Raw genomic sequence first — 26378 nt, forward strand, 5'->3', positions numbered from 1 at the left:
TGCGCGCTCCTTCCTTCATTTTTTTGCTCGCGAACGAACCCTCGGTTTCGTTGACTCGACTACACCGCCGCGACTTCCTAAGGAACGCAATAATTATCGATCGATCGCCATCCTCCCATAAATCATGGACCTCTTCACTTATGGAGTAATCGCCGATCAACTTGCTTGCTGACTTCCAATTATTTATTCCAACTTGGGTTTCGTATATGACTGCAAAATATTCTTCTTGATACAAAATTTTATATTCTTCGAATAAAATTCTCCATGTTTGTGGTTTTTTTATAATACTGTTACTTTTTTCCAATTCAGATGAAATTTTTGCTCTGAATGTTCCGACTACAACTGTACACTACTTAATTTTCAGGAATAGTAACAATAATTATTATCACAAATCAATATAAAATCACTCCTACATCTACTTGAGCAAAGCATCCTATCATTAACACTAGAAAACCCCATAAAATTGTATACCTCAACCCTGAAGATACTCATTCGCATTCTGATTCTGTGTAGTTGTGATTTCCTTATAACTCGCACCATTGTCTTCTAAATTACGCTTTCCTCGTGCTTTTCGACAGGAGAATACAGCAGTAAACTGAATTGAAAAGTGATTCGCTGGAAGATTTCCAGAGGAAGATTTAACACGGTACACAGGACGACCAGTTCTCGGAAGCTGGACAGTGGACACACGCATTTACATAGTCTACTTTGGGCAGTGACTCACGCTCCAGTACCAGTCCCCCGTGAATCTGTGTACTCGTACGGCTCTGGACGCTAAATGATGCGAGGGACTATTGACATCACGTTGTCGAGTAACTCGCTCGATATTTCATCTGAAAAAGTAAACACTCTACTTTGTCAACACCGTAAATTCCAACGCTCCTTCTGAGAAAGCCTAAATGTAAGAAAATATTTTCAGTGGCAGAATTTTCAGAAATCCCCCTCTACTTACGAAGGGTGGGGATATCAGGAGTCAGATGCTCACGTGCGCCGCAGTTAATAAGATATTGCCCCGTTCCGCGTCGACGTCGGGCCCAATGGGTTAGGTGCGCGGCGCATCTGTGTATAGGTCGAATTCTCCCGCCAGTCGTTGGGGCCCGTCAGTGTCTTTCGCGTCCTCGCACGGCTAACATCTCCGGCTGGTTCGCGTGCATTTCGCGATTCGTTCCTTCGCGTTCCTTTTGTGTGTCGCGCGACGTGTCGAATTCGGATCGTAGCAAGGTGGACTCGCAAGGACGTTGAGTAAAACTCGTCCTCGGAGTCCTGGCAATCCGACTAAATGAAACTTTTCTGCGGTTAGAGCCGAAATACTCCGTTCCTTTTCCTTTTTCCTTTTTCCTTCTTTCTCCCTTCCCCCCTCTCTTTTTCTCTCATCCCTTTTCACCTTCCTTCTTCTCGATTTCAACCCTCGAGTGCACGATCGACCATTGTGGATCATGGAGACTGGATTCTGGAGACTGGCCCTCTGCTGGATATTTGTCGTCGGAGCGGCGCGAGCAAACGGTGAGCGATTCGAGGATTTGTTAATCATTGAAGCGGGTAATTGTATAACCGCTTTGGATTGAAATTCATGACACGTTGTGGTTACATTTTTATCAAGCTGATTGTTTGTAAACGAGTCAAGAATGTCTCGGCCGTTGGTGTCTGGGACTGTAGACAATCAGACTTTCGTATACTATATCTCGTGAAATATTAGAGTTACTGCAAAAATAAAAAAAATTTAATGTTGTATAGAAAAGGTGAAATATAATTTGTTCGTATAGTCAATGGTTTACAAGTTGGAATTATTGGCAAAATTGAAATTTAGGTTGATATAATATCATCGAACTTATATTTCTGTGCATTTACTACAAAATTGTTCGATATATACATATGTCTAAGAAAAAAGAATCTTTAATTTTGGAGCATGTACAATATTAGAGCACAACTGTGAGATACTTGACATGTTCTTTTTAAGGATTAGATAAAGGTACCAGCAACAAATCAGCTTACTAAAAATATTTTTACAATTGAAAGCAAATAATGGACTAGACGGTGAAAAGAAAACGTGTCATGAGTTTCGAGAATCTCGACGTGTCACGTGGTTGTCGGGAGGACTCAAGGTCGACAGACATACGTTCACTAGTCCATTGCGATATTCGATCTCTCCGATACTCGATGCTTTCGAATCTGCGCATCCTTTGCAATACAGACGGGAACAATTATATCGATGTAACAAATGTCGAATAAAATGAACGTATGACGACTTAATTACCACTCGTTACGGAAAAAGTGGAATATTGCTTGAAAGAGTATCTTTAAATTTCTTGAAAACCCTCAAACGTGTTGTCAAAATTTGTCGGTACAGTGATCCTTTTTCACACATTATTCACACTCCGAGGATTTCAAATAAATTGTCAGAGGTCTCAAAGAATCGATACAGACCACCAAAAATGGTCTACGACTTTCTTTATCTGAACTTGAAACGTAACGTTGCCTAACGGAGTTGGAATTAATTTTGCGCGTGTCGCATTAAATTTACCGTTGCCCTGCAATTAGTCTGTTCTCGCAGAAACGCATAATTTGAATAGCCTGAGAATACCAGCATCGAAGACACTAAGAATACATATCGTATGTGGAACAAATCTTCGCGTTGCGTACGCAATTTCGCAAACGATTACTTCTAGGAAGCATTACGTAAACATAACAAAAGCCTCTGGATTCGTGCGACTTTCGCGCGGACCATAACATCGCGAATCATAACAATACTCGATGAATCACACGATCCCCTGTACATTTCACTATTCGACTCTTATTGCGTCATCCTTTATCCTAAACAACAAACTTCGGTCGTGGGTAGGTCGTATACCTGGTGATGAAAGTAAAAGAGAACGTTCAACTTTATCCCCTTCCAGTGGGGTATTATTGTGTAGAATAGACCCAGAATTAACCTTTTGGCTACGGGACAATTTTTGCTGGAAACTCGACGAGGTGTACAGGTCTGAATTTTAAAGATATATCACCTCATAGTGGATGATAAGACGAAACTTTTTTGTATTTATAGTTTATTCATAGGACGCTCACTTTCAAAAATAAAAATTCAAAACTTGGATCATTTTCCTGAAATTCAATTGTTGCAACGAAATTCTAATATTTCAATTTTTATTTTCAAAACTAAGCGTTCCATGAATAAACTGGATAAACGTACATGGATAAACTTTATGTACTTTTATTTAGTCTAAACATTTGTTGCGAATGGGTATAGAAAGAAGGAAGAAATTTTGATTTACCCTAGTGCTTTATGTGCGTTTAGATGGGGCCCCGAAATTCCATTTTATCTCACCCTGTGCCCTTATATCAGGCCTCCGAATTCCATTTTGTCACGAACCCCGCAGAGATTGTTATAAATTGCGCCAATGTTCCCCTTAATTGCAGTAGGATTCATTACGAACGGATCGCGAATACATGAAGAAACCAACGACATTCTCAAACAGAAAGGATAGATCTCGGCGTTCTTTGATCCAGCGCAACGTCGTGTTTTTGCGAAATCGAACGGAAGACATATTGTTCTTGATTGCTTCCTCGCAGTGATTCTCTTCTTCGAGTTAATTCCTCGGCGTAAGCTTAATAGGGCTCGATCGACCACGATCGATTATTCTTCCTCGCTTTTCTGTTGCGCCGCAAATTCTCGTCCGCCATGTCGGCGAAATTCATTATCTCTGTTAGGCCTTGTAATGGACATAATTGAAGCGACCCGCGAGTATGCTCGACTCGTGGTTTCTTTCTGTCGCGAAAAGAAAGGGAAGGTGATGTGGAAAGTGATTTTTTCACGCTCAGAGTCGCGCCCCAAATTCCTCCTTATCGATGTCTGGAGAAATCGTTTGAGGAGTTTTCATCTCTACACATCTTTTCTTTCGAATTTTCACGAATATTTACCGTCTACTTTGGAAATAATAAGCAACATTTTCTGGCTGTGACACTTGATATCAATATAAATGATTTTGTCTGTAAATCAATTTTAACATTCAAATATGCGTCTCGCTTTAGTATGGAATATAATTTCATTCTAAAAGGTATTGTAATCGTAAGTAACGGAAATTTTTATATAAAAATAAACGTACATATACATACAATCAGTGCCATAAATATTCTTACCCTCTATGTCTATTCAGTAAAGTCTAAATAAAATGACAGGTCTGATGTTTCCAAATAAATTGTTCGTTATAAAGATATACACGTGCAATGTTTATTTACGTACAGATTTATAATGAAACATTTATTTGGAAACATCAAGTCTATCATTTAATTGAGACGATTTATACTTTCCACCGCAACAAAACAACCAACTAAGTAAAATTTCATCCATAAACGACAAAATTGATCCAAGTTATAGAGAGATCTGAAACTCGCAGATTTTGTGTTTCACATTAATAATAGGCATCTGTCGACTGATTTCAGTCGGTAGTTGCAGTTATCTTGTTGCTTCTATATCCAAAGAGTCGATCATTTGAAAGAGAGACCTCTAGTAGTAGGTGTTATTTCCCCCTGTAAGTTTAGAGATCCCTCGATAAAAATACAAAGTACACAGAACCAAGAGAGTAGGAAGCTGTTTCGATTCGATATACTGGTGAATGTTTCGCCGCGCCGCGCCGCGCCGCGCCGCGCGCCATCGGAAATGAAAAAGCGGAGATCGAGCGTAACGCAAAGAAACGCGTTCAATCACGGAATAAATCGAGTTGTTCGATTAAAATAAATTGGCCATGCCCGCGTTGGTTCTTGGCGAGATGAAATACATAGTTATCGGCGCGGTTTCGAGATATCGGCCGTCTCCCTCTCGCGAGAAGAAGACGAAAGCTCGGCTTGGAAACGCGAGGAATCTCGCGGGAAAGCGAAAACCAACTCGCGGAGACGGTATTCCGTGCGTTTCGCGATCGGTTGAAACACGTGGCGAGGAATGAGGAATAACGAGAGTACCAAGGGTCGTAGAGTACCAGTGACGTAGCCATGGGACTGCAGACCACGCTTCAACGTGGTTCAGAATAACTTTAGGTGTTTGTTTATTCGGTGGCTGGCTCGAAACTAGACCTGGGCAAATTTTCATTGAAATTAAAGTAAGATTCAACCGCTTGAAATGATTTATTTTGGACTGTTATCTTCGGTACAGTTCTTTGAAAATAAATGTAATATTAATGCATTTAAAATAATAACTGTTTCAATTATCGAATTATTTCTTTCTTTTATTTCCAATTTAAGGAAAGAAATAATCCGCATAATATGAACATATCAAAATAGAAGATATAATATCAATTTGCTTGAAATAATAACTACTTCAAATAATGAATTATTTCTCGATTTTTTAAATTTCCAATTAAACGAAAGAATTAATCCTCGAAATAGCATATCGTAAATAATTATTAAGTAATATGTTAATGTGTAATAATATGTTATTTGAAATAATATTTCGAAAACTGTATTTCAAATACTAGAATTTCAAAAATACCCTAGTGTGTTCTGACCCAGCCAACCGAAGCGTTATATCGAATTAAAAGTTGGCTCGTAGACCGTTAATCTCTAATCTTATTCGTTTATGCCGTCAAGCTTATCATTGGGTGAATTTATTTGTTCGCATTGCGCGGAAGCAATCATTCCTTCCTCGTTGGCGTTTCAACGTAACGATAATTGGAAAAATGTGATGGAATAATTGAGATGATATTGTGATCTAGCCACAGTGTTTCTCAAACTCCACTTTGCTAGGGTACAATTAAATTGCTATTTTCTGAATTCAATTTAACGCATTTTTTTTTTGCGACAGTTGAATCGTTTTCATTAAATTTTAATCATGATGTATCTTTTTAATTGATTAGTCGATTCACGTAGGTCCTTTTAGAATTTATTTAAAAGGATATAATAATTTTGTTTAATTTAATATCTCAAGATCCAAATGAAAATTCTGCCATAACGTAACGATTGACGTGTATAATATTGTATTCAATCTAAAATCCCTAAATCCTATCAGTAATTAATAAAACAATCGATGGATTCAACTGATTTAACCAAATAAAAATTCTATCTTAGCGCATCTAATTGTAAACGTAAACACTTGGATGATACTTATTCTTAAAAATGAGAACGATTTCGATACCAACTAGGCGAGACCGTAAGCGCTCGTCTAGGGATAAGTGGAGCAGAACGAACGACATGCAGAGAGTCCTGAAATCTCGTTGGATGGATTTGCTGCGATTAAAAATGGCGAACAAGTGTCGAGGAGCTCGCGTGACGCGTCCACCGTTTTCGCGCGTTATTAACTCGTTATCGTTTAGGGGGCTAGTAGACTCGTGGACGATTTACGATTGCTCGAACGTGTCCAGCTGCGAGCGTGCAGTGCGTTATGCAAAAAGTGTAACGGATTCGCGTGCCTATTGGCGGCTGGAACAACGGTCGTCCATCTGTGCAGCCTCGATAAGTCATGGCAATTAAAGGGTGGAAGTCATCCGGGAGACACTCGCGATATCGAAGACCTGCTCTGGACGTTGAGAAACATGTCCATTAGCCACCAACTATGTATTTTGCACTACTTGGAGTAACTTTTCACACTTTTGGCTCTTAACATTCGAAGGAAGTAAGGTTCCATCATTTTAGTTCGATAGGTACTATCTCCGTGTTTCTAGAGTATCGATTCACGTAGCTTCCAGATATAATTTGTTTAAATAATACATTGACGATTATTCCTACACCATAATTCACAAAGATAATTTACGAATCAAACGTAAACGAAGACTAGTTTTCGAATCGAATAAGAAAATTTGTGCGACTTTGTCCTCTCTCGATAAAAATCGAAACTCGAGGAATAGAAAGGAGTCTTCGAAGCAAAGTAGCAAGAAAGTTTGTTGCAAATAGCGATCCAAGGGACACACCGGAGGTCGCTGGGCATTTAATTGCAAGGCAGCGCCTCGCGATCGAGCGGTCGCCTTGTATGCAAAATAAGCATTCGCGGAAAAGTGAATCAAGCGTGGGTGTCGACAGTGTCGTAGCTGTATTCTGCAAACCGAAGGCTCGAAAACAATCGGTGACGTGGCACACGAGTCCAAGTTTAATTGATTCATCTAATATTAAGAAAGAAAGTAGTTTTCATTCCGCCAATTACTATCGGATGATATTCCTAGTGAAATACTAGTTTCTGTATATTTCTATTAAAATACTCGAAAGAATTTACAATTAATTTATTTACACGGCTTGATTCCGCTTGGCTCCAAGATAATGCTTTAATAATTTCAAGGAATTACACCCAAGTATGAAATTAACCGTACCTCGATTGCCTCGACCTGCCTCTGCAATTTTAATGCAGGACGAACCGCGCAAATTGTTCCTTATTATTATCCCTATCATTACACTGTTAACTTGTATTATTGGTAACGTGCCGATCAGATTCTTTTTATCGTAGATGATACGGTTCAGGAGGCCCTCCAAGGCGATGCCATTTTTGTGTTTCCTTTTCTCGTTAGCTGCAAGGTCATCTTCTATATAGTTACATACTATTACTGTACATTTTTTTAAGTGTTATTTTCATTAATGAAATATTTATCCAGATACGTTGTGCATGTGGTATCCAAATTAATATAGGTACCGATGAATCTATGGTTGAGTAATAAAACGAGCACATAGTAATTTGTGCTACGTTCATTTCATTAAACTGCCACTAGGACAGTCTATTATTTACTAAACAATTTAATTATGATCAGTTTTATTTAAATATAGCATTCTTCTAAATTTCTATTTTTCTAAATTTCATTGAAATTCTCAATTTTCAGACGATTCGTATCAAAGGGGTAAAAAGAGGTCACCCTCAAAATTTTTGGTAAAAGTCCTATCTGGGCCAAAAGTCGTATCTTTCTATTTCTTCTGAAAAATAATTTACACTTGTCTAATTTAAATTAAAATTTCTATCCAACAAGTAACGAATGATAAATGTCCTTTATGTTACATGTATTACTTGAAATTTGTATCTGGATGAGAATTTCATTTGTGGGGAGAATAAGGAGAGGAAAGGGTGAAAACAGGATAACGTGGCGGCCCTGGACGAGAAGGACGCAGAGAATGCGAGATGCTGGAATGGGAATCGGTGGGGGTGAGAGTGGGAGTGAGGAATCGGGTAGGGGAAGCCATAGGAAAACCGGTTGCCAATCTGCACGGATGTTGGACGTCCCCATCTAGAACTGCAGAAAGAAAAAGCCAAAACGACTGGCACTCCGGTTTTTAGCAAATCGGCCCATGGCTTGAACCCACTTAAATTCAAAATTACAAAATCAGTTCGGGCATATATCATAAATATAAATAATACAGAAATCATAACAATCATCTATATATAAGTGAAGAAGTATTTCTACACTTGAGTCATTGTAGTGGATCATTTTCAAAATAACATTGACAGCCAACCATAGAATAGAGAATTATAATATTCGCAAACAATGCGTTATAAATTTGCTCCACTAAGGATTAACACGCTAGAACTATCAAGCAAATCAATTTGCAACTTGAATTGTCGTACTTGATTAATTATTAATTGTGCTTTTCTTACAATGTTTAATGACATTCATTAATATATGGTTAATATATGGTATTGTCCTCGGTAGTTGTAACCGACCGTGCTCAAGTAAAAGGGAAGAGTGATGACGAGTTACGAAGCCTAACCGATGGAAGACAATTCCGAGCTCCCGAAGTATGCGAATAAAAAAGCATCCGCGATCGATGAAGCTGCGCTCAGAAAGCTCCAACGATCCTGTTGCCGATCGAAGCTGAAATCGAAACGACCTTCCCCAGGCTGGGAGGTCTTGAAAACGAATCGAGCCAGGATTTCCAAGATCGGTAACTCGATCTCCGATCTCCTTAGAAGGCCCAGTTATCTGCCGATCGATCAACCGATCGTTTCTTCGCGGCTAATAGCTTCGATTCGATTCGATTCGATTCGATTCGGCCGCCGAAAGGAAACGAGACAACTCTCCTTTGCGCTTTTTTCTCCGTCTCTTTCATCCTCTTATCCTCTTCTCAATAAAAATCGATACCGTGAAAAATGGCAATCCGGTTTAACCTTTAACCTTTGTGGTAAACCTGTGTAGCACTCGAGTGTACTCGAACACGTGTAAGAAAATGATTATGGATGCTCGATTTTAAAATAATAGCATGTATATTGGGTGTACCGAATAAGTACAGTAATAAAATTTCTTGGGATGACTTTCAGAGGGAGTCTCCTATGCTTTTTCAAGCGGAAGGTTCTATTTAGATAACTCTTGATAAAAATCAATAACATTCGCTTGAACAATTTTTGAAAATTATAATATATAGTTTATAATTAGACTGCGGATGTCTATGGAAATTCATAGTTTAGAAGAGTTAATCAACTTTGAGTACGGTGAAATCTGTCCGCGTCATTTTGTCTGGCAAGTTGATTTAAGAAAATTGCTCTAGCAAACGATAGTTGCATTAGGAGAAAAATTGTACAGTTATTACACCGTTCGTCGAAGAGAACGATCGGCAAAGGATCGTGATCTTTGACACGGAACTTTTTCCATCTACCTCGCGTGAATGGTGATACGTCTGAGGAAGAAACGTGCCGTCTATTCTTCGTCGTTTCCTTAACCACCGTGTTGCATACGTTATTCCCTCGTAAACGTCCTTCGTCGTGGAACGCTTTTCCAATAAATACCCGCCGTTAGAAATTCAAATACCGACGAGTAGCTCTCTCGAACCATGGACCATGGATATAAAATTGAATTTAAATTTCGGGGTAGAATAATGTAGTAAAAATGACTAGAAAGGGTATAATTGAAAAATCTAACTAGAAATTATGAACTTTAGCACACCCTTCTTTCTAAAAAATGTGGAGCTTTTCCAGTTGTGATAGCATTTTATTGTTGGCTATTCCTATTATACGTAAGTTGTTATATATTGTTAGAGTTTCCTATTGCATGGTATCGTAAGGTCTTTTACGTGTTATCCCCAACAAAATCTAGACTCGAACCTTTTCCCTAGAGAAGCATGCTCAAGTTCATGCACTATCACCGTCGCAGCGATAGTTGGCGGTGACCTCTTCTCCTTGGGGATTTCTGCGTCTCTGTAGTTCACGCAGACTGTTCCTGCAGCCAAATATGGCGGATACCGGTCGAACCACTCGCGCGGTGCACGCGTGTCACCATGAATGCGTGGGCACGCGCGTGCCTGTGCGTGTGGAGACGAAGAACAGACAGCAGCACCCACGGGCGAATTCCTCGCGTTGGACGATCGTCCCTCGAATGATGCCGTATAAGCTTCTCGAATGGCGAGGCTCGCCGTAAAAATCGCCCACCGGTACCGCGCCTCCGTTTTAGGCTGTGAATATCTTCTCGCGAAGCCGTCCGAGACCCGTGCGCGTCGATTGACACGTAAAGAACACGCTGACTTTTCTTTGAACGAAGGCGTACTGGTCTCATCGATGATTCACTGTTTTGCGAACCCTCGACGATAGCGTTCTTTCCTTATTTGAAGGTAACGCACGAGTTCCACGAACAGCTCTCTAAAATTTCTTAATAAGGCAGCAGGTGATCGGTGATAGGTGATAGTGGTGGATCTTGAATGTTTTGACAGGAGGTATCGCGACCACCTATCCGGTATTACCGACCAGTTATAAATTGCAAGGCACATCCTGTACAATCTTTGATAATTTCTCCATATTCGTACCTTGATTCACTTCCTCTTGTCTAAGGGTTATAAAAGTGAAGCACGTTAGTCGTACTCGCTACATAGTTGGTCTCGGAGGATCTCCATCTACCGGATCTACGCATCTGGGACGTAATTTCAAGCCGGTCTCGCGTTGCCTACAAAGTAGCAATCTTGGCGAAACGGCGTGTAATCAGCTCAACAAGTCGCAACACTTTTTCTACCCGTCATCGACTGGCCCATAGGATTACGATGGTGTGGATTTTTTCTTTCATTGTTGTAGCCATTTTGCTCGATAAGTTTCACGTTTTTTTTTTTCTTGTGTTTGCTTGTACAGCTTTATTTGCTGTGTTAGAAATGAGAGCAAAGTGTATGAGCGATATTACTCTTACCCTTTTTATTTAAGGTCCGTAAATTTGTAGTATCTCTTTCTTACCCTTCCAGTATTATTTTCCCATGCTTCATTTTCACATTTATTGAAACGTTTAAACCTGTAATATGCATTTAAATCAAACTTCCTGGATTACTTTAATCGCTGAATTATATCCCTAACTTGTAATTTAACTTAAATTAAACACAAGGCGATCGTAAGGATGCTATTACGCTGAAAAAAAGACAAACACGTAGTATTATGGGTAATGGGGAAAAATAGTACAACAATAAAGAGGCGCGTGATTAACTCTGAGAATGATTTCTGCGAGGAAAAGTTACACGCTTGTCTAGCCATTGAGACCCGCTGTGATCACGCATCCTCATCGATCGTTCTCGCGGATTCGTCGACGTGATTCTCGAAAGTCGCCAGTCATTCATAATTTATTATCGAAGATGGCGTTTCCATTGAGGAACGGCAGCCACGAAAAATCGATCCGATCGTAGCTTTTGAACGGCCAATTAACTCGTCAGAGTTATGAAAGCGATTAACAAGTATAAGTATAAGTATTCTAATGAGAATGAGTTGCTTTTTCTGCTTGATAGTTCTCAAGTAAATGAAAATAAGAATCCTTCGTGTAGATGGAGAATGGGTGAGGGAACTTTATTAGAATACACTAGGTTAAATAATAATAAAAAAAAAAAAAAACATAGAAATCACACGAGTTCGTTAACATAATTGTTATAAGAACAAAAGTATGTTTAGATTATTGTGTAAGGTTAAAAAAGGCAATTTGTTCGAGTAATTAGTATCGATGCTTAGAATACATATGTGAGGGTAAAATATTCAGTTTTGTAGTTTTTATGAATAATAGGAGTATGCATATGACGAATAATATCTCATAATTATGTACATAATATTTGAAAGGATAATGTTCGGTACTGGGAAAGGATACAAGGCCAAAATGGTTTATATCGAGGACGTGTTTTAGAATATATTAAGTATTTGATTTTAGTAATATTTGGAATATACAATATATATTATTTGAAACAAATAGGTACCTATATAAGAAAATAAGAATTTTCAATAGAAAACGCATATCTTGAAAGGAACGGCTTGAAAAGTGATATTCGAATGTGAAATTAGAGTTTGTGAGTCCTTGAAAGATAAGAAGAGTTTCAAGGTTTCACGTGCAAACGGATTCTCTCATTTGAAATTGAACGTCCCCGAGCCGTTTCCCGTTTCCACGACAACGGAGCTGGATCGTTCCACGCAAACGAGCACACGCCGAGCGTACGCGGTCGCGCCGCGCCGCGCCGTTACAATCGGGGAAACATTAATAAATTGATAGGAGATATATTCACGGAGATCACGTTAAGCACAAGTACCCGGTGAAACGCAGGATTCATGAAGAATTAATGCTAACGAACGTAATAATTACGCGTCTGAGAGGAAGTGCCATGACGCGAGCGCAGTGGGCGATCTTAATCGCGTAAGTTAAAATAACAAAATTCTTGTTGCTCTCTGTAATTTTCGAAATGAAAGGAAACGTTTGGGAGGAGCAACCGGTTAGGGGATCGCAATTGGCGCGACGATGTTTCAGGTGCCAGTATCTTGGCTTTCTTGAACGATAAGGAACGTAGGAAATAAATGTTCATTCGACGTGTACATCGCATAAATTATAATTTATTATAAATCAGGCCAGGTGATATCGACAAAGTAACATTTTTATAAATACCTCCCTTCCTTCAGCATTCTCTTTTATTATGTTCTCTTCTTCTCTCTTTTATTATTCTTATATTATTATTATCTGTTATTAACATCATAAAATTTATTTAATACAAATGTGTAATCTATAATTTTAAATTGTTATTTGAAAAAGAAAATTTACGATTTTCTTGTGCAATTATTCGTGACTCAAAAGGCTATAAACACACCCCTTGAATAATTGCATTAAATTTGAGCTACGAGACATCTCGTAGTTGGCAGCGAATGGGTTAAATTTCATGATCTTTATGAAAAATCCGACAAGTGACAAGCGTCCTTCCAACTACATAGAAAGGTTTCTCGTTGCCAGTGTAGGAGATACGCGTAGGCCCTGGAGGCTTCCAGTTCTACGAGCAGCGCATTTGTAAGGATTAAAAAAGCAGTCTTATTCAGGGAAGCGTGTCGAGTATGCACCGCCACGCGTTCGCGAGCATGTTATCGCGTCTGGATCGCGCGTATAGGTTCCCAGACGCACGCGTCTTTCGTCAGCCGTACCAGAAAATTCCTCCTCTCCGCCAATGCGCTCTTCGATGATTAGTTTCCCTATTAAATGGAATAAATCTGGCCTCGACTCCTATTCCCGGTCCGTCGCGCCGTCGGCGGCGGACAGTTTACTTATACTTTGTGGTAATTATACGTTGCCGAGAACGGGTAACGACACGGCTGAAATTAAAAATGAATTAACGACGCGCAAAACGCACGGCAATTTTCATCGCCATGCAGATCGTTTCTCGAAAATAAACAGGTTGTGGTTTTCTTTGAATCCTTGTTGAAGTTTGACTTTCCTTGGTCTAACCAATTTTTATTAAGGTTCAGGGTGATTTATTTAAATAATAGGATGATACTTTTGCCGTTTCATCCTAATTTCTCCACAAGTTCACGTTATTTTTTTTACTACTCTTTGAAAACTCAATTTATCTAACGCGTGTACATATCGTACGCGTAGTAAGTACACTAAAGCGTTTCATTATCGTAAGTTGTGTTTCTTTTGATTAGATTAACTTCTCCATGAGTAGTAAACGTGCATGCTACTGGGCACTAAAGGTTTCATTTACATCAAAAAAAAGCTAATGTATCCTAATGAAACTACGCAATAACTAATTTTCTTATGACAAACTCCATTGGCCTGTAAATAATTGCACAAAAGAATTTAATCTAAAATGTATTGGCCACTATTATATATGCAAAATAACCTCTTTTCAGTTCCTCGTATGCGTAGAAACTGAAAAGTGTGGATCGGATTTCCGCGAGTAATTTTCAAGTGACATGAATCAAGTTGTCGTAATTTCCAGCGGGATACGGGAGCTCTGATGTTATTCCCCCTCGGGAGACGTCGGAGACTCAACGAGGGAAGGACGGACTCGAGGAAACAATTAAATCCCGTGATCAGATAAGCCCACGAGTATCCTCTGGAAAATGTATTCCGCGCTCGGGTCGAGAGCTACAAAGTCTGGATAATAAAGCGTGCCGGAAGTCGCCACGGAGATAGAGCCAGTCCGATCCGATATCTCGGCAACGACAGCACGAGCAAGTCCCTTTGAATCGCGAGGGATTATCGTCTCGCGAATAATTTCTCCATGAATTATCCCGTTGTGTCTGACGCGATACGTTCTCGTTCTATTTTGGAGACGTAAGGCGCCCGCTACGCGCGATTCATCACAAAATCGCGATTATCGAGAAAGTTATCGCTGCTTGGTAAGCGATACTTTACGACGTTGAACGAGGAATATCGATTGCTTCCACTCTCGATCGATTTCTATGCGAGTTTTACTTTCGAGCAAGAGCAATTCGTCAATTGACTTAGGAGGTCTGAGATGGAAAGAAGAGGAGAATAATGATGTTAGGATGTTTATATGATGTGTGTTTGTGATAGGAATAATTTGAATTCGTTCTTTCTGAGAAACATGTTCAGAGAAAAACGTACGTTTAAATGTTAATACTTTCCTTCGAGGAACGAGTTTGATTATATTGATTTAACATCACGTGGTCCCTAAAATGAGGTAACTACTTTGTTAAAAGAATTTTTGCTCTACGCTAATCTCGTAATAAAAATACGAGAAAACAAAATAATTGAGGTCTGTAAAGGTTAAGAAGAAAGCGTCAGTGTAACAAACTATGAAACACTTGAAATAAATACTGATACCGACCGCACATGACGTTTTCGCGAACGAAAAACGTCATGTGCGCAGGGGGTCCCGTTACGCGTGACTCGTTATTAAAGAATTTCATTTCCGCCGAAATCGTGACCGTCGATAGAATACCGCGGATTCCCCGCGGCGAGGAATCAAAGTCGTTACGTTTCGTGCACAATACCACCGAAGAATGCGGACCGAAAAAATGCGCATCGAGCCGGCAATGTAACGACGCGTGTGAACGTTTTATACGCCAAGGCGAGCCCAGGCGTAAAATTGTTTAAATAATGGCGACGCGCTGCCGCGATTTAATCGGGTTCCCTCCGATTATTTACCGAAAATGCGGCTAACGGTAATTGCGGGATACGCGCATAATTCGTGCACGGATCGTCGACCGTGATAAATTATTCATTACGCAATTGACCAGTGCCCGATGCACCTTGCTCTTTGTCCCGATTGCGCTCCGTGACTAACCGACGCGACGCGATGCGACGCGACGCGACGCGACGCGCGACGGAGATAAGCGGCACTCTTGCGCCAATACAAAATTTGAATAACGATCAGGTTGTCCGTTACTCGGCTAATACAAATTTCTGTTTGAATTGTACGCTGAAATAGTTCACAATGGTCAAATGAAAATGATATACAGGTGGTTGTAGATTGCAGGTGTCGACCATAGGTGATGTTTTTCCAAGCCCCGACCATCTACGAATTCTTATAATTCAATTGAAATCTTATAGATTTGACCATTTTCCATACAATGAGCCATAATATCAATTTACACCTTTACCTGAGGAACCCATCTTCCATATACATTTGATTAACATTATTTACATTCCAATAGATTTTACGTTAGATCGAGCGAACCAGTGTCCCAGAATATTTGATGGCTCGCTTCGGTATCTCCGACTCGATTGGAAATCATTCGTATGATCTCTGCTGGTAGCCAGAGCACGAGTCGACGAAGCAGAAAACGTTGCAGGCTGCGTAACAGGATCGAAAGTTGGTAATCGATGCGAGGCAGGTTGGCCGCGAGAGTGATAAAACAGGAGCTGCTGAGACTCTATAACGGTGATTTCGTTCCGGTTCCTTTGGCCGTGGCGGTACACGCTGGTCCGATTACGACGACTGCCAGCGGTAAATCACTGATCATCAGTGATCATTAGCGGTCCGTGATTCTGTCGATAGCACCGCGGGAAACGGCGGAATCGGCTTGAAAGAGGCTGCATATGGTCGCGCGGCGAGGACGCCTCGACGCTGGCGTCGACGTCGGCTACGACCGCTCGATATCTCGCTGGTATCTTCCCGATACCTCCACGCTAAGTGCGTAGTGACTCGATAATCCCTATCTCCTCTGTGGAACTACGATTCCTTGTATCCCCTTGCTTGTCGCGTCGTTGCGCGATTCTGATATATGAAAGGAGGGGAACGTAGAACAAAGAGGAAACGATAACTTAACAATTGTTGACCTTACGATCCCAGGGTGTAATGTATGCCTTGGGACAGGTTAGAAAAGATCCCTGCGGTGGGAGAACGCTGGTTCAGAGTCTTCTACCATCCGGCATACCCATAGTCTCGGTTTCAATTTTCATTTTAATTTAGTATCACTTTCTCAAACTAATTTTCCCATTAGTTTGCTCGTTATCATAATATCTCGAAGGATCTCGAAGGATTTTCTCAGTCACGAATTATTGCAAAAGAAGATCGTAAATTTTCTTTTAAATTATCATCGTGCTGGAATCATTCCGTCACTCGAGTCCTATCTACAGGTACCACGTGAATTCCTCCTCTCATCCACATCTTCAGCAAGTTCCTGTAACCAAATTTTGGATCCTACTACCTTTACAACTTTCTCATCAGGAATATCTATCTTATTCTGGCCTAAGCTTCTAAATTGGCCTTATTACCCTCTTCTTCTCCCCTGTTTTCTCCCTCGAGAGATTCCAACCTGCCTTTCGATTACAAACACCAATTGTTTTCCATCATAATTCTTGTGCAAGGAATGCCCAGGCTTTTGAGTATCAGGTCTCGTTTGAAGAATCCCAACGAACGTGGGAATTGAACGTATCTTTTTCCAAATACTTCACGCTAGGCAGCACATCTACCACTCGCAATACGTCGAGTAGCATTGTTACAGTGTCGGATAACTTATGATCCCGCGGTCGAGATCGATGAACAGCGACCAGGCGTAATTGAATTATGCAGAGGGACGACTTTCGCGTTGACGGTAGCCCGTGGAACGCGAGTCGTACGTTTATTTGCATGAAAACGCAGCCAAGCCGTTTAATTAACGTGACGGGGCGGCGCGGCGCGGCGCGCCGCACCGGCGAACGAGGGTCCCCAGGTGGACGTCGCTCGCTGGAAATTGTCGCAATTAATATCGCGCGTACTTCGTTACGAACCAATGTAGCGTATCGTGTAACGATTAAGAGGCCTTTCGTTTCTTTTTGCGATCGCTATTTATCAATTTGTAGAATCGCTTCATTTGTCGACTTCGGATTACGAGCGATGTCACCGTGACTGATGACTCGTTCGCTCGGAGGGGAATGATTATATCTGTTGCATCGCAAACCTGACCCAGGTGACGAACTATTTATATATCCGATCGAGACAAACATCCTCGAACCACGATACATCAGCTATAATTAAATTGCGGATCTTTATGCAAAATAAAATCTTTGTAAACCTACTTACATAAAATAAAAAAATAGTAAATTGAAATTTATTTAAATCTGCCAATATTATAATATCAACTTTACTTTTAATATTTTTTTTATATTATTTCATACTATGTGCATTTCGTAATTACTTGCAACATTCAAATTTCATAGAAACTAGTCTATAGTTATTCGGGCACCACGATACTTTGAAATTTTATCGAATTATATAAAACATCCAAACAAATTGACATGACTCGACTTGAGAATTTCCTCTCACGTCACAGCTGAATTGGTCGAGGCACCACTGTGCACAGGTATTTCCAACGGTTAGCAATTATTGAGCTAGTCGATAATCGTGGAATCGAGGAAAGTCGAACAGGAAGCGGGAGCTTGGGCGTTCCTTCTCGCGTTTGGTATCCCTTTCGCGTGAGAAACAGATCGCAGCTTGTAATTAGGGACATCGCGGCTAGAAACGAAACGCGCCGTTTCGTTCCGGCGACGAGAAATTGGCTAATTTGCGGCCAATTGCGCCATGGTGGGTTAATATAACGATCATTATCGCGGCTCTATCGCCTCCAAGAGCACGGACGTGGTCTGATCGAGTCCGCAGGGGTGCTGGACCCCCGTTGATCTCTTAGAAATCGAGAAATTAGATCGGAAACACCGTGATCTTCGAGGGCGATCGCTGGGATTGCAAACGATCTCGAACCCACGAACTATGTCGATGACACGGTCACGTTTCTTTATCGTCTTTTCACTATTGCCATAGAGTATAAAATTGCCATTGGTTGCTGTGAATCATGTATTTCATATTTTACATTTAAAAACTTGTTCATCTAAGAAAGATTGCCCAAGGATGTCGTCTCATATAAACATAATCAACTTTGATATGGTTTTGTTGCCTGGGGCTTTGTATTCTCCATCGTAATATCGTCCCTTATATGGGACGACATGACTGAAAGGGTTCATTAGTTGTTCGAGTCGTTAGTATTACCAGCAGATGTGGCTGATTAATAGCGTGCTTCAGACGTCTAAACAGGATCTAATTTTGAACTATGTTCATAATTTAATTGTGATTATTTCGTCTAATTCGTTCGAATGGGCTTCTAAAAGTACCCGAATTCCACAAATATCGATTCAAATAAGAATGAAAAGTCTGTATCGTTTCATAAGGTGATCTCACTCCCTGAAATTGTGGTATTATACAGATTCTCGGCCGCTGACGTGAATTCACGTCACTTGAAATTCTATTCCTGAACCATACCAACAGCTGTTCTCTTGCCGCAAAGGCACTGTGCCTCGGATCAACACTCTGACTGAGAATAACAGAGGACATATTCTACACAGCACACGATTAATACGGAAATTAATCGTTCCCTGGCCCCGACTTTCTCGATCTCTCGATACAAATGTCCTTGATCCCCGACCGGGAGAGTAGTTCCTCGTCAGGGAACGCAAGATCGCGCGATGACGCGTAATTACGCCGCTTCGCTCTGGTCTTAACACTCGACCGGTAATGGCCTCAAATTATTGTAATCCCCGACGATCGTACCGTTGCCGTAATTTACATCAATTCCATCCCGTTCCCTCGGCAACTTTACGAGACAGTCGGAGAAAAGACGTTCGCGCCTGCCGCTATGTGGAAAGAGACGCCAACCGGAAGACCGGAGAACTCTCGAAGGAATATTCATGCAAATCCGGGAGGAATATCTCCGCTATCGACAGTGAAACCGGTCACTCGTCGACCGATTCTCATTCTCGGGACTCTATCTCGATGGTCGCGTGCTGCTCGATGCACGAAGGAACGCGAGAAATAAAGATACGTCGAGGAAGAAGAGGAAGAGGACAAAGTTCAGGGTCGCGGATCCTTTCGAGGATCTAGGAGCATGCCTCAGCGTTTGGACGTTATCCGCGTTGGATCTTGAAACGAAATAAAGATCGCCGGGAGGCTGCACGCGCTGATACCGGCTGCTGAGTCACGGATAGAGAAGGAGTGTCCCGAGTGGCATCAGTCGCGATTAGAGAGTGTAATTGCTCCGCGTGCGGTCCCGATCAACATTACCGAGGAGCTGTTGGTACATGGGAGGTATCGAAGTACTGGTTACTTTTCATTGGCGTTGAAAAGAGAGGTTAACCTCTGATGGGCTGAAAACCAAGAAAAAATATCCTTACGACACAAGAAGCTAGAGTAAAAATACAACTTGAAATGTAGGATGATTTAAGGGGGACTAGTTATTACTATCATCGTATCTCTGACAGGGCTAGCTGGGAAAAGGATGGTTCCATTGTTTGATGGAAAATTGATTTTTTAATGAGTTATAGTTATACGAGTTATATGAGTTATATACACTTCATCTGAATTACAAAGTGGGAAAACGTGGGACTGCAAGGAGAGGACCTCGAGGGCTTCTCGGGACCGAAGAGGTCAACTTGGACTTCTTCGTAGCCCTCTGAGATCTCAATCTCGGGTATAGACCCTGAGGAGGAAATGAAACGCAAACGGGATGGGTGTGGGAAGGGAAGGGGGAATTCTCTGAGCAGGGTGGTGCGTGTTTCTCGGATTTAATGGCGGAAAGAAGCGCAGAAAGGAAGAAGAAACCGGGAATAATAAAGAAGAAAAGATGCGTGGGGGTCACGGACGTTGCTGGTCTCGCAGCATCGTTTGTGAGAAGAATTGTTTGCATATATCTAGAAGCTTTGTAGAGTAACGGTTAGACATAACCGGACCATCTATAAAACATCTCCGCGATTTAATCACGGGATCGAATATTATCGCAGTCAGTAACACCAGCTGGCCAGTGGCCCCTGCCTCGGAAGAAGGTCGCCGACCTCCAAGCTTTAGGCGGTCCTCTGCACGGTTCGGCTCAACCAGGCCTCCACCCCTCGGCCCGCCAATGAAAACGGATCCCTATCAGCGGCATAAATTACGAAAACAATGGGACGAGAGTGTCCGACACTCCTCGGAAAAAAGCTGCCGCGTCGACTCGTTCGCCTTTGGGGCCTCGTGGATGCGACGTTGAAGAACCGAAACAGGAAGTCGTCCGACGCGTCTGACAGCGAGGTAAATAAATGACACCGCGACGCACGGGAAGGGCTGAAGACGAAGGAAAAGGGAAGAAGGAACGGGAGGTGCAGGATCTCTCGCGACGACTTCGAACCGACATCGACACGCCGCGGATCAAAACACAAAGAGGCGCGTACGCTACAGACGGGGGAACGAGAACCAGCTGCGGAGAAGAAAACGAAGAAACCCGGACGATTCTCGGACACGGCGCGACCCGAGGACGGGTATCTTTGAACCTGGTGCTACCAGGGACAAATAAACGAGACGGGGCAAAAACGCGGAGCGATGGTCAAAAATGGGGGAAAAAAAAGTGGAGAGAGAGGCAAAGGAAAGAAGAGGGAGAGGAGTTTAAGGTCACGGACCTTCCTCGAGAGAGATCGTACCTCGGTGGATCGCGCAGATGATGCTGGTGCTACCTAGGAGAGCGTTTAAACTTGCTAATGGAAAAGACCGCCGCGCCGCCGGCCCCCGGGGCTATTTGAAAGCGACACGCCGCGCGGTCACGTAATTTACGCGTTAACCACGCGCGCTGATGGACACGCGGAAACCGGTGGATATGCGGGGAGGTCTCGAGCAGGCGGGGGTGACGCCGGGGGCCTCTGATAATATCAATTGCGAGAGGTCAGAGATGACGAATGGAAAGGAAACCGCCGGGGAATTATCCCAGGGAAGACGCGAAACTGCCGGTCTACTCGTTAACGTACTAGAGGTGGATGAGTTGCGGCAGATGGAGGATGTTGTTGACTCTCTGAATTAACCCTTTGCCTGCGGGATGATTTTAATTGGGAATTCTAAGGCGGGGGGAGGGGGGTGGGACCAGTCGAATAGAATCTATCCTCGTTGAAAGGCTACAACTTTTCTAAACATTTAAAAAATGTAATTTTAAGCTCTGAATGTTTTAGCAAATATCTAACGAACGGGTAGTAGGGTAATAAGCTTAAAAACTCCATTTTTCTTTATATCTCTGGAATGGTTTATCAGAAAATCACAAAACACGATGACTTCTCTATATATAGAGCTGTAATGCCACTAGGCTTTAAAAAAAATTGTTGATACGCATAGCGATCGCTATGCTTTATATCTCAGGACAGGATTACCAGAAACCAATGAAATTTGTAATGAAGCCTATACCTAATGCCATTAAACTTTCGAAAAAATTCACCAAGCCCATAAAAAGAACGGTTCGCTATTGGAAACGATAAAACTCGAAACATTCCAAATAAACAGCAAGTTGCTCAGCTACAGCGGCGCGGCGCCGCTATTAACGTCCGTATTCGATGGTAACCGCGGTCTAGGAGCTGCCGATCGAATTAGTTGTCGATCTAGTCGCGTTTATTTCCGTATCACGATTTACGACTGGAAATTCAATTATCCGCGGTGGAAACGATCGGGCAGGATACGCGGCGATTTCTTGTACGTGCGTGACTCGCGGCAGCGATAGACCGTTCTTTCTCATCGCGATAATGTAAACCGGTGGTTTCGGTGTATCCCGCGGACATTACTCGCGAACGGTGAAAGTATCTATCATCGAGTACCGCGAATAAACAGGGACCAGCCCCAGTGGGATATACATCAGCGACCGGTCTCTCGAGCGCGCGGTGTCGAGCTGGTCGCTTTTCAAGGTCGGGACGTTTACGACTTTATGGGGCAATTACCGTGGTATACTGCAAGTTAGTTTGCGGCTACGCCGGTCTGCTTCTTCTTCGTCCTCTTTTACCTCGAGCACGAGCAACGATCCTGCTGCGCCGCGTTTCCAAACGTTTTCTAACCCCTTTTTCCGAAACGTTCATCCATCGGCGCGCGATATCGCCTGACATTTTATACCGTTTCCTGCGAAACTGGTTCCTATATTCTTTCGGCTACTCGAATTACAATTTCCTGATACGGACCGACTTCCTGCTGCATCGAGGAACTTTCGACCAAAGTTTCGCGCACTTTTCCCTTCGAGCCAGATAGCATCTCTCGTGCGAGCGGCTGGTGTATATTTCAATTAAAATTATTCATTTTTGACTTGTATGGTTAATGAAGCGTGTTTTTATGGTAGATAATGCGCGAGAGTAACGCAGAGTTATGGTCGAGGTAGTATTCGTACGTGCATGGGAACTTTCGTATGAGTTGGGAAATTTTTCCCCCCTTTTTTTTTATACAGCGATGGAAGTGTTATGTTATAATGAAATAAAATAAAAACATTTCCAAAAATTAAATACATAGAATCATGTAACTGACGAGTACGTGAACCAACACATGTAAAACTAATAATATAATTACTAATTATAATAACATAATACACAGCTTAGAGGCCTTCGATATAAAATTAATAAATTAAAGAAACTAATAAAATAAGAAGAATAACTTGATTCCCCAGTCGACAATGATAAATATATTTACATCCTCGTACTTCCTGTAACAGAGTGCCTGTTGAATAAATAAAGAAAATAAAGAAGTTGCGGCATCAAGTGTGGGCTTTGCAACATGACTGAAACTCGTCTACGCGACAAATTCTAAAATTTCTTCTCGTTTGTTCGTTCCAGTTCAGAGCAAAGTGAGATGCTCCGAGCAGTGGATGGAGGTCGACATCGTGAGGAGCAGCCCACAGGCTAGTATATATCTCCAGCAGCTGAAGGAGTTTCCAGGTAAGGATCGATTCGTATTTCTCGCCAACCACCCCTTCCAGGATTACAACATTATCGATACACAGTGGAACGATTAGACATTCCAGGTGAAAAAAAAAATTCTAGATTGCTACATTTGGTTCATATGACTCTTAAGTAACTTGTTTTTACGTGGAAAAGGATCGTTCGGTTGGAATTTTAATCATTTTAAATAACTTTATCGATTATATTATATTATTACGAGTTGTACAATTAAATATGAACTAATGGTTAGAAGAATTTCTTTTTGTACAATATTATAATCAAATTGAAAAATGAATGAACTATATCCACCTATCTACCTATCTACCTATCTTCCTTCTCTTTCCTCGCTGTTTCTTTCGACACATTCCTCATCCATTCCATCCCTTCACCTTCATCCTCAAAAACTATTTCCAAGCTCACCAAAGATTATTGAATATAGCATCTACCTAGTTATTAACCTAAGCATCTCTAAATATAGAGACGAGTTACAGATATACCTGTCCGATTGACATAATTTATTTCCACCTGAAATGTCCCACACACTCCACTGGTGTGTCCATGAACTATAAACTGAAACCACTGAAACGTATCTTGTTTTGCAGACGAGGCGTGCAAGGCCCGACTGAGCAACGGCGTCGCAACGTTCCGGTTATCGCTCCTGGAGGAGGACATATTACGATGCGGTATCACGAAAGTCGTTAACAAAGTCACGGTAGGACATAATTACGAGGTCTCATCGTGGATAACACGACGGGGATAGTGTACGACTTCCGAATAATTAAAATGGTCGGTCCCCGTGATATAGTCGACGGCGATGCAGCCGTGATTTATGCAGCTCGATCGATTTTGTCGTGCCTCGAACGATAGGCCGTTAGCCAATTCACAATGAATTTACCATTCTTGGCACGTCTCGAAGCTCTTGGAATAAATTCTTTCCGGGTCTGTTGCCCTCCGAGTAAAAGTTGAGGATCGATTAATCTCAACGTGTGTCTGTCAGACAGATGTGCTTGCGAATTTACATGTAAAGTGGTAATAAATTTATTATACATATGAAGATACACAAAGGAGGCTTGATTTCATCGACCAATTAATTCATGAATATGGGAGTAGTATATGTACAGGTATATATACTCGTATAGCAAACAAAGTATACGCAACAAAGTTTGAAAAAATGATTATTGAATTTCTCACGAGTCTACCAGACACACGTCATTTATTAGGCAAGCAAAAATAGACCGTCTAGACTAGGGTTAAGCTCGGATCCAGTGAAATGAAAGTGAATCGTAGGCGATGAACGTACGAGAATCGATTCGCTAGGCGAATAAGGATAAGTTGTCGCGGCTTGAGCCATTGTTTCCCTGCATAGGAGTATCCTATGGATTCGAGCGATACTATAGACACGTAATTGCATTGTACAGGGTCAGAAAGTGTACTTCCATCGAATAATAGTGGAGGAGCCCGTGGATTCCAGCAAGCACACATTCACGGTAAAGTGTGTCATCACCGAAGTCCTCGTGAAGCCTAGCATCTCGGTCGAGTCCAATCACACCACGGTTCGACGCAGCGTCTTTCCAGCAGGCTTTCAGGAACCAGAGTGAGTTGTTTTTTAATGGTAGACCATAAGTAAAAGTAGGAGTATTCGAATAGTTTGTTGATTCCAATATCTGATACGTGTTCGATTGCTGCCAAGTAAAGTTTCGCTATTATTATTCGACTCTTTCCATTTAAGTATTAGTATTGGAGTATCGCTATTCGAGTATTAGATTTTCGGTGTTTCGAATGTTATCATTCGAATGTATATCAACACTAGTGCTATTCGAAAACAGAAAAATTGCCCGAGAAGTCGCAGCACTAATCATGAGTCGTTTATTCGTTGCAACATTTGCGAGTGCAGCGACAAAGAGCGGAGCAGCTGTTGAACGCGGCTGAGCGATTCTGCACGCGCAACAGTTGCGTCTCTGCCCGTCGAGGACAGTTTCAACTAATAGACACTAGTAGACAGTAAATAGCATAGAAAAGTAATAGTTGAGACCTTCCTCGGAGTCTTCCTTTCATTCGTGTTACTCAGGACTGTACGAAGCATTTCCTTCTCGTCTGACTGTTCCAGACTGTGGTGCAAAAACAAATCACTTGAACACTGATATTAACTGTATTATAAGAAGATTAATTTCCAATTGAATCTACTAACAATAAGTATCCTCGCAGGAGAACGAAAAGTCGAAGGATACATTATACACGCAATGTTACCTCTTCGCCACGAACAAACCAACTAAATACCTCAGATTTCCAGCACATGTACCATAACGGTAATAGTTCCATCCACGTGCATATTATTAATATTAGGAATATAGCGTCATTACTATACGGTAGAAAAAAGTTGCCAGTTTTATTACACAACATAGCAAGCCATTTTCATAACCGTACAATTTTCTCAACTGTGTATGAGTTTCATTAGTAATTACTAGACTGCAGATTTTAAGTATTTATGGCATATGCAAATATGTGAAACATGCTTAACGTATACAGAATGTATACCTCTATGGCAAAATGAAATATTATTATTATTATTATGATATTATTCTATAAAACGACATTCTGCATATGTTTCCATACATCATGAATGCATAAAATGCGCCGTCTAGTAATTGCAAATAGACACTGCAAGGGCCTAATAGTAGGCACTCTTATTTTGTTTTCTATTAAAAAGTTCACTTAAACTGCTTTCGTTAGACTAAAACTTACCGTGCCACGTCCAACGTCTATGATAAAAATGGAAATGACACGTGCGAAATGACACATTAAGTAGTTCATTAAGGGCTAAGGTAGTAACAGAAGAGGGTCGTGAAAGCTAGGCGAATCATAAAGCAATGTAACGTCACTTCGAAGTACACCATCATCATCCAAGCCCCTAGAGTGCCGTTAATAAATCGATGCCAGTCATTCGGTATGCAAAGTGGTTTCCAAGACCCATTCTGCGATTAAACGAGAACTCTGAGCAAGACCTCGTTGACATTGTCTCGAGATGAAAACATGAAAACCGATATAATAGAAACTCGCGTCGGCGTCGTTTCGATAGTCGTG

The 26378-nt window shown here is 41.5% G+C and overlaps 1 protein-coding gene across 1 annotated transcript in view; it reads left to right on the forward strand.

Annotated features, from left to right (window-relative positions):
- Positions 1–1120: 1120 nt before the first annotated feature.
- Positions 1121–26378, forward strand: part of LOC128880788 (uncharacterized) — a 31521-nt gene continuing 6263 nt past the window's right edge. Inside the window, exons 1-4 of the mRNA XM_054131234.1 lie at positions 1121–1503; positions 23193–23294; positions 23900–24009; positions 24716–24891. Coding sequence (XP_053987209.1) covers positions 1437–1503; positions 23193–23294; positions 23900–24009; positions 24716–24891 — 455 coding nt within the window. The 5' untranslated portion in view covers positions 1121–1436. The remainder of the gene's footprint in view (positions 1504–23192; positions 23295–23899; positions 24010–24715; positions 24892–26378) is intronic.

This window comes from Hylaeus volcanicus, chromosome 8 (genome assembly GCF_026283585.1).
Source record: "Hylaeus volcanicus isolate JK05 chromosome 8, UHH_iyHylVolc1.0_haploid, whole genome shotgun sequence".
Taxonomy (NCBI): domain Eukaryota; kingdom Metazoa; phylum Arthropoda; class Insecta; order Hymenoptera; family Colletidae; genus Hylaeus; species Hylaeus volcanicus.